The 8,875-nt window shown below is 46.6% G+C and overlaps 1 protein-coding gene and 1 pseudogene across 4 annotated transcripts in view; one reads left to right on the top strand and one right to left on the bottom strand.

Moving 5' to 3' along the window:
* Positions 1-1,139: 1,139 nt before the first annotated feature.
* On the bottom strand, positions 1,140-1,545 carry LOC116093155 (annotated as a pseudogene).
* A 5,496-nt stretch (positions 1,546-7,041) lies between these two features.
* The window catches only part of Hcfc1 (host cell factor C1), a 24,924-nt gene continuing 23,090 nt past the window's right edge, over positions 7,042-8,875 (top strand). For all 4 annotated transcript variants that reach the window (XM_031364359.1, XM_031364350.1, XM_031364340.1 and 1 more), the window contains exon 1: positions 7,042-8,234. In XM_031364359.1, the coding sequence (XP_031220219.1) occupies positions 8,042-8,234 (193 nt within the window). In that variant the 5' untranslated portion in view covers positions 7,042-8,041. The remainder of the gene's footprint in view (positions 8,235-8,875) is intronic.

Here is an 8,875-nt window from a genome sequence, read left to right as displayed (position 1 = left end):
TTTCTATCCTTTTTTTCTCTCTTATCTAGTGTTAGGGTGTTGATCTGGTAAGAAAAACTGGGTAGAGAAGGGTGGAAGAAAGAAGAACCCACAAAGTAGCTAAAGTCAGCTACACAGAGATCTCCTGGCATGAGAAGACCTGATGTGCCTTTTTCCTCTGTGATTACAGAAAGAATATGGTTTAAAAAAAATCCAAAAATTGCCGGGCCTTTAATCCCAGCACTTGGGAGGCAGAGGCAGGCGGATTTTTGAGTTCGAGGCCAGCCTGGTCTACAGAGTGAGTTCCAGGACATCCAGGACTATACAGAGAAACCCTGTCTTGAAAAAACAAAAAACAAAAAAAAACAAAAACAAAAACAAAAATCCAAAAATGAACCTTCATCTTGCCAATTCTCAGCCTCAAGTTCCACCAAAAGTATTCACCAGAAAAAGTAAAGAAAGGTGAGACAGTATCCACAGTGTGTTCACCTTCTAATTCACAACCTCTAGAAAGCTCTGGAAGTTTCTATTTCTTGAAGACTTTAAATCTGTCTTTCCGGGTGCCTAAGCTGTCTTTTTTCATCTATATACTATAAAAATCCTGCTTATTGTACTAGTTGCGTTAAAATGTGTGGAATGACATTTTGCAGGTCTGCATTACAAATTAGAATTCTTCCCCTGTGGTAGCATTCCACATGTAGGAGTTTCTAGGCTGGTCCCAAGGCCTTTTAAAACAAATTCCATTGGGTGACGTCTGAGTTTGGGAATCTGGGCCAAATTAAGGGAGGACAATGAGGATTTCCCCTCCTACCCTACCAAAAGGGCCACAAATAACCTACTTCCTGCAGTCACAGTCACAGAACCAGAAGCAACTATGCAAGTTTTTTGTTTCTTTCTTTGTTTTAAGTGTGTGTGTGTGTGTGTGTGTGTGTGTGTGTTCTGTTTTGCTCTTTGAGACAGTGTCTCAATACGTACCTCTGACTGTCCTGGAACTGCTTTGTAGAACAGACTGGCTTTAACTGAGGATCTCTCAGCTTCTGTCTCCTGAGTGCTGGGATTAAAGGCATGTACCACCACTACCTGGCTACAGGCATACTTTTTTTTTTTTTTGCAGTTTTTGTTATTTTATTTAAACACAAAACATGCACACAAGCCATCTATTAATTTTCTTCGATGCGTAGCCTGGCGTTGGGATTGGTGACTCTGATGGCCAGCTGTGCTGCTCTTTTTAGATGGCTTTTCAGTTCTTAGAGGACACACATTGTGAGTGATCTCAGCACTGTAAGATCTGTTACATGTCAGCAGCACTTCCAGCTCCTTGACATTGTGGACCAGGAACTTCTGGAAGCCGCTAGGCAGCATGTGCTTGGTTTTCTTGTAGCTCCCATAACCAATGTTGGGCATCAGGATCTGGCCCTTGAATCTCCTCCACACCCTGTTGTCAATGCCTCTGTGTTTCCGCCAGTTTCACTTAATTTTCACATATCGGTCTGACTGGTGCCTGATGAACTTCTTGGTCCTCTTTTTGACGATCTTGGGCTTCCCCAGAGGCTGGAAGGCAGCCATGATGCCGCAAAACAGATGGCAGCCACCTCATAGGCAGCGCCAAGGAAGCAAGGCATACATTTTTAATTTAAAAATTAATTAGCCGGGCAGTGGTGGTGCACACCTTTAATCCCAGCACTTGGGAGGCAGAGGCAGGCGGATTTCTGAATTCGAGGCCAGCCTGGTGTACAGAGTGAGTTCCAGGACAGCCAGGACTACACAGAGAAACCCTGTCTCGAAAAACCAAAACCAAAACCAACAAAAAAATTAATTAAATGTATCTCTGTGTTTGTGTGTGTGTTCTCATGTGTACATACACATGTAGAGACCAGAGGAACAACTTGCAGAAGTCAGTTCTCTCCTACCATCAAGTGCATATCGGGAATGTACTTAATTCAGGTCATCAGGCTTAGTGGCAAGTAGTTTTCCTTGCTAAATCATAAGTCATCTTATGGATCATTAGGTTTTTATTTTTTTGAGACAGGATCTCACTGTGTATCCCTGATTGGCCTGAGACTAGATATGCAGATCAGACTCTCCTTAAATTCATGTAAGTACACCTACCTTTGTTTCAGAGTGCTAAGATTAAAGAGGTGCATCATCACACTCTGCTAGTTCCTTGTGTTTTGTTTTTAATATCTTCTTTGACATTTTCATACATGTATACAGTGTATTTCAATCAATTCCAGTGGTCCTTGCTTTGTTTTTGTTTTTTGTTTTGTTTGTTTGTTTGTTTTGGATGGGGGAGAGTTTACATTGTAGCCCAGGCTTACTTAACAAACTTACTCCTGCCTCTACCTGCCAAGTGTTGGTATTAGAGACATGTGCCACCACTCCTAATGAGAAATGTATTAGCATTGAAGGGAGAATAGGCTGAACTCAATGTTCTAAAAATGACATACAGCCAATTGCAGCTGAGAGGTGGCAGAGACACAAGGAAATTGGCAGCTCTTTCTTGATGCCTATACCCATGTCTCCAGTGCATAGTATTCTGCCCCCACTCCATTTTTTCTTGAAACATTTTTTCTTTCTGTAGTCCAGGCTGTCCTAGAACTCAATTTATAATCCAGGCTGGCTTCATAGGGGTGATAATCTGCCTGTCTTGTTTTCTGGCCTTCAGAGATTACACCCAATTTTTAAAATTTTGTTCTATTTTAATTTTATTTTTGGTATTTCAAGACAGGATTTCTCTGTGTAATAACCCTGGCTGTCCTGGGGCTCACTTTGTAGACCAGGCTGGCCTTGAACTCACAAGAGCTCCACCTGCCTCTGCCTCCCTAGTGCTGGGGTTAAAGGTGTGAGCCACCATAGCTAGCCAACTTTTTTAATGTACTTATTTTTAAAATATTTATTTTCTGGAGCCAGGCATGGTGGTGTACATCTTTTATTTTTTTATTTTTTTTTGGGGGGGGGGGACAGGGTTTCTTTGTATAGCCCTGGCTGTCCTGGAACTCACTCGGTAGACCAGGCTGGCCTCGAACTCAGAAATCTGCCTGCCTCTGCCTCCCAAATGCTGGGATTAAAGGTGTGTGCCACCACGCCCAGCAGGTGGTGTACATCTTTAATCCCAGCACTAGGGAGGCAGTTGGATCTCTGAGTTGGAGACCAGTCTGGTCTACAAAGTTCCAGGACAGCCGGGGCTACACAGAGAAACCTGTATCAAGACAAGACAAAACAAAAACCCTCAAAAGAAAAACAATCAAATAAAGCAAAAATTCTCAACTTCAAGAAAAATGTATAGCCTCATGGCTCATATCTGTAATCAGCTGATAGGGACTCTGAGGCAGGAGGATTGAAAGTTTAACAGAAGTCTGCCTGAGTAAAAACCTGACTCAAAAAGTTAAACAAAAAAAAAGGTTGGAGATATAGCTCAGTGGTAGGACACTTGTCTAGAATATATAAAGGCTTGGATTCAATCCCCAGTAGTATATAGATAAACAAATAATAAATCATGGAAGCCAGAGAATTATTATATAAAACTGTTTTTTGTTTTTGTTTTTTGTTTTTTTGGGGGGCTGGGGTGGGGTTAGTACTGCTGAGGATGAACATATATAGGGCCTTATACATGCCTGCTAGGTAAGTCTCACTAAACTTCACTCTCAGCTCCAGAATGGGCTATTATATATTAGACTACTTAGTAATGTACGGTATTTTTTTTCTCTCTCTGTCTTTTTGTCTTTCTGTCTTTCTTTCTTTCTTTTTGTCTTTCTTTCTTTCTTTCTTTCTTTCTTTCTTTCTTTCTTTCTTTCTTTCTTTTTCAAGACAAGGTTTCTCTGTATAACCCTGGCTGTCCTGGAATTCACTCTGTAGACCTAGCTGGCCTCAAACTCAGAAATCCACCTGCCTCTGCCTCCCAAGTGCTGGGATTAAAGGCGTGGGCCATCACTGCCTGGCTTTATTGTTTCGTTCTTAAGACAGAATCTCCTACTGTAGTCTAGGCTAGTGCTTGCCTTGGTTACCATTCCCATCCTATTGTCTTAACCTCCCAAGGCCTGAAATTACAGGCAGGAGCGAGTACTGTTTAGTTTCAAGGCCAAATGTCCAACTTCCTTCCTGAAGTTTAGGGTAGGGCACAGTTGGCTTCTAGTCTCCTCCCTTATCTTCTCACCAAACCTGTCAGCTCTTTGGTTTCTCAGATATGTCCTGGAGTTCCATGTATCCTGGGGACATGGCTGCTGGACTTAATGTATGTTGCTAAAAAGGACCACCAGGTCTAATATATGTGGGCCCCACTGCTGAAACTCATTACCACCATCAGGGAACTAAAGCTTTCATCCCGAGTCTGTCTCCATGTCTGGAGGCCACATCTGCTCTTGGATTCTCACCTCCAAGCCAGGGTTAATATGGTCTGTATTCTGAGGCCCTGAATCTTTCTTAAGTACTCTTGGATCTCATCATATCCCTTCTAGCCAACGTTTTGGCTAGAGTAAAGTGCCATCCACATGTATCCTTGAAGAGGCTTCAGCTGGGACACAAGCTGAGGCTCCATCTGGTGTCTCTGCATCCTCCCCGCACCCATATGGATCTCTATATTAAACTTCTCTCAGGCACCCACATAAGACTGACTATCTTCCAGCATGCAGAATGGTGAAATGATGATAGGAGTCAGATCCTATCAACTGAGGAAGATATCCAGAAAGGGCGTAGATAAAGCAATCCTTCCTGCAAATGAGATCAGAGTCTACCAGAGTCAAGATGAAAGTCACATACAATGAAACCAATTGCCCAAGTCTCCTAGGAAAATCAAGCTGGCTACTTTGTAGCTTAATTCCTTATACCCTTGAACTGCCACGACCCTTGTTCTAAGCCAAACAGCTCTTCAGAGCTTCCCTCTAGCAACTGACAGGGAAGACACATAGTGTTGGCTCTTAGGTCTTGAGTCTTTTGGGACTATCCTGCCAAGTGTGACAATGTATCCTGCCTTCACCCAATTCTACTTCTACAGGAACTAGTTATTTAGCAGGCATTAGCTCCTAATTTCAACCACTATGTCCAGCTAAGTGTAACAACTTCCCAGCTAAGGAACTCCTTCAAAAAATACATGTTCCTTACACCTGCATTTTTCTTGTGGCTGTATAGATTTAAGCAGCAACCACTGTCACCTCCAGGCAATGGAACAGAGTTAGCTTTTTGGCTTGCAGTATTTATGAGAACATTCTATTGTGCCCAGGACTGTCCAATGAGATTTTTTCTGCAGATGTAAAGACATAGAATGGGACACTTCTAGAAGATTTGGATAACCATAGCCACCTATAAGCCCATAGACCCCAGAAGAACTAATTAGTAGCTTCTGATTTTGAGAGCAAAACATACTGAATTCAATTAAGCCCCTGGAAGACCAGCAGCTCAGATCCTTTATTTTACAGGGAAGTGTTTGGACTATAAAAGAGACTGGCCAAGGTCACCAACTCTTAATGGTACAACCATATAAATAGGGGCTCATCTCTGGCCTTTGCCAAATGAGTACTTGCAATTGGATAAACTAACGCTGAGAATACTAAGTAAATTTAATACATTAAATGATTATTACATATTGTTTACAGTATATGGTAATTTGCATGTTATTGATAACAAATTACAAGATCTACAGGGTTCAATACAGTAATATCAAAGTTAAAGTTATTCAGACTGCCGGTAGAGCTTGTAATTTAATTTATAAACCTGTACAAAGTAGCTACAGGACCTATGGTGATCTGTACATGTCCTTTGATTATAAAGTCACAGGTGTTTCTGATACTCCTTGTTCTGCTTCCTACATTTTCAATGATAGGAAATGCCAAAATTCTACTAGAAGTTAGTTAAAATAAGGATGGAATAAAGGAAGGTTAATGTAGAGAAATAATCTACTTTTAGTTTAGCCTCTGGGACATCAGTTTAGGACCCCTGTGCTACAACCTGCCTATGACAGTGATGACAATGCTGTGCTTAAAAGGCCTCCTGGGAAACTTGGAACTTAGAAATAAATACGGTAACGCTCCTTTTTCAAAGCTGTTGTGTGAGCTTACAATATTGGCGCGAAAAGACCAGCGTTCACCATCCGGGGATTTTTACTTCTCTGCCTTTGCTGGGGAAAATTCAAATCTCAAGAAAGGGCGGACCCATAAAAATGCTGTGCGCTTGCGCAAAGGCGGGGCGAGAAGCCCTGGGAAGAAGGCGGGGCGGGTGACGCGAGTGGCGCAGACTGCTCCCGCGCTTGCTTCGCTCTGGTGCCGGTATCCTCCCTAGGCCACTGGATGGGGGTAGCCTGGTGCGCTGCGACTCGGAACGCGTGGCCCAGTCGTTTGGGAGGCGCGAGCGGAGGTGGAGACGCAACAGGGTGCTGCTAGCGGTCCAGAGAGCGCAGGCGGCAGCTCCGCCCCTGTGAGCTCGTAGCGTCACCTTCCGTTCTGGCCCCGCCTCCAGCTACCCGCCTTAGCTGGGTTCTGAGTTGTCGCGGATTGTTCGGGGCGGGAAAAAAGCTGCTTCCCAGCAAAGGGTGCAATCGCAGTGTCCTTTCTTTGCCACCCTTAACTACCATGTGCCATATCTCCACTGCTAGTTAAAGGCCATTTCTCTGGTTTGTGTCCCATCAGCGACCTGGAAGACAGTTCCCAGGGGGCGGGGCCAAGGGAGTGAGGGGTGGGGGTTAGATTTTCATCCGGGCATCCCCAGATGCTGCAGCCATCTTTGTTTTGTGCTGAAAGTCGCTATTGACGCCTGCAGACGACCGGGCGTGGGGAAGTTGGCAATATGGCGACTCCCAGAGAGGAGGCGTGAGGAGCCCGGGGGGGGGGGGGCTGGTAGCGCAGGGCGTGGCGCTATTGCACCTGACCTGAACTCTACTGTCTCCAGCTTACTGCACAAGAGCCCCAGGTCGCCCTCCAGTAGACAACACACTGGTCTTAAAAGAAGCTTTTAATTCTTTATGAGCCTTGGGTCCTTTAAGAGGCTTGAGACCAGAGACGAAGACGTGCGAAGCCGGCGGGGGTGGAGGGGGGAGCGTTGACGTCTTCTAACTCCGCCCCCTCGCCCGATAGCCGCCATGTTTAGTTGTTACTTCTTCACACAAGATGGCGGCTCCCAGGGAGGAGGCATGATCGCCCTGCCGTTACCGCTTCTTCTGCCGTACAGTTGTCACTTCGAGTCTTAACTCCTGCTCTTTCAAGCGGCTCCTGTGGGAAGGAGTCTTAAGGAGAGGAGCGAGGATTGGACGCTGCCTTGCGTTTGGTTTGCTGTGGAAGAACTGTCCAGGAAGAAGAGAATAGGTGGGGTGGGCGAGAAGAGAAGCTAGTCTCAAGATGGCGGCTCCCAGGGCAGCCGGCGCAGCCTGAATAGCAGAGGCGATTCAAGGGAGAGGTGCAAAACCTCAGGAGCTGTACGGCTCGGGGCTCCGAGCAGCAACCGAGAGTTCGAGCCCGTTCCTCCAGCCTGTGACACGCCTTTACTATTTAGGAACGTTAGGGTTCTGTGGTCGGTGGCTGTACTAAGTGCTGGGTGGGGAAGCAGGACGGTCTCAAGATGGCGGCTTCCACAATTGTGGTCTGACTGCCGGCGGAGCTGAGACAACCGCGGCATTTGTGGCTCTTTTCCACCCGCCCCGGAAGCCAGCCAGTGCTGGGGACGGGGGGTGTGGGAACCGGGCCGGGGCTCCGCCATTTCCGGCGGGGAAGGGCTACGACTGAGGAAGGGAGGAGAGAGAGGCGGCTCAAGATGGCGGCTCCCAGAGCCTCCTGCTCGAGCTTCTAAGCGGGAACACCCGGGCAAATAGTTAGAGCGACGGCGCCCAGTGGCCTCCAGCTTCTCGGGAATAGGTGCTCTGCAGTTTTGAGAAGCTTTTAAGGATACAACCTGAGTGAGAAGGGGGGGGAAGAGCCAAAGGAAGGAGGATAGTTAAGATGGCGGCCTCCATGGAGTCGTCCACCGCTGTGTAAGGAGCCGCTTCTTCGTGAGAGCTGCCTTAGACGAAAGGGGGTGTGTGAAGAATTAGGGGTATCCTCCCGTTCAGTGACTTCTTCCCACTGCATCCTTAACCGGAACTATGGCTTCGGCTGTGTCTCCTGCTAACTTGCCAGCGGTGCTTCTGCAGCCCCGCTGGAAACGGGTGGTGGGCTGGTCGGGTCCCGTGCCCCGACCCCGCCACGGCCACCGTGCAGTGGCTATCAAGGAGCTTATAGTGGTGTTTGGCGGCGGCAACGAGGGGATAGTGGACGAACTACACGTGTACAACACTGGTGAGTGCTCTCTCCCTGGGTTTCTCAAAGCCTTCCCTCCATCTCTCTCCTAACCCTTCTCTTCCCTATCTTCTCTTCTCCTATCTCTCACTCCCCTAATGTGTTTTCCTTCTCCCTTTGCACTTATTGCCATCTTTGCTTTTTCCCTGATTTTTCAACCCCCGTTTTTACACCCCCGTACTCTTCAGTGTTTAAAGGTTGCATTTCGGTACTTAGTGAAACCCTCTACTCCGACTGGTGAGGGGGAGGGGGATGTCGCGGGCGACAGTGACTTCAGACGTACACCGTTACCCAGTGGGCTGGGGCTGGCGCGGCAGCGGATGTGTTCTCTTGGCGCAGGCGGAATCCAACCCCCCTCCTGCGATAGTCCTCATCTCCAGCGCCCATGCTCGTTCCGGAGAAAAGACAATATTTAGATCACAGATCCGTTCTCTACACCCAGAAAAAAAGAGGAAAGCACTCTTTAAGGTGCAGACTTTTAACAGCCTAGTGCGACCCTCGTGGCAAGTACGGATGGCATGATAACTGTGCTGCTCCCCCCAACACATACACATACATGAGAGTATTTATTTGTACGAGCTGTGAATTTTTGTGGATTTTTTTTTTTACGTTCAAATTGTTTCTTTTCCTAATCTGGTGCC

This window comes from Mastomys coucha, chromosome X (genome assembly GCF_008632895.1).
Source record: "Mastomys coucha isolate ucsf_1 chromosome X, UCSF_Mcou_1, whole genome shotgun sequence".
In the NCBI taxonomy this organism is placed as follows: Eukaryota; Metazoa; Chordata; class Mammalia; order Rodentia; family Muridae; genus Mastomys; species Mastomys coucha.
This window is presented reverse-complemented; position numbering and strand designations above follow the sequence as displayed.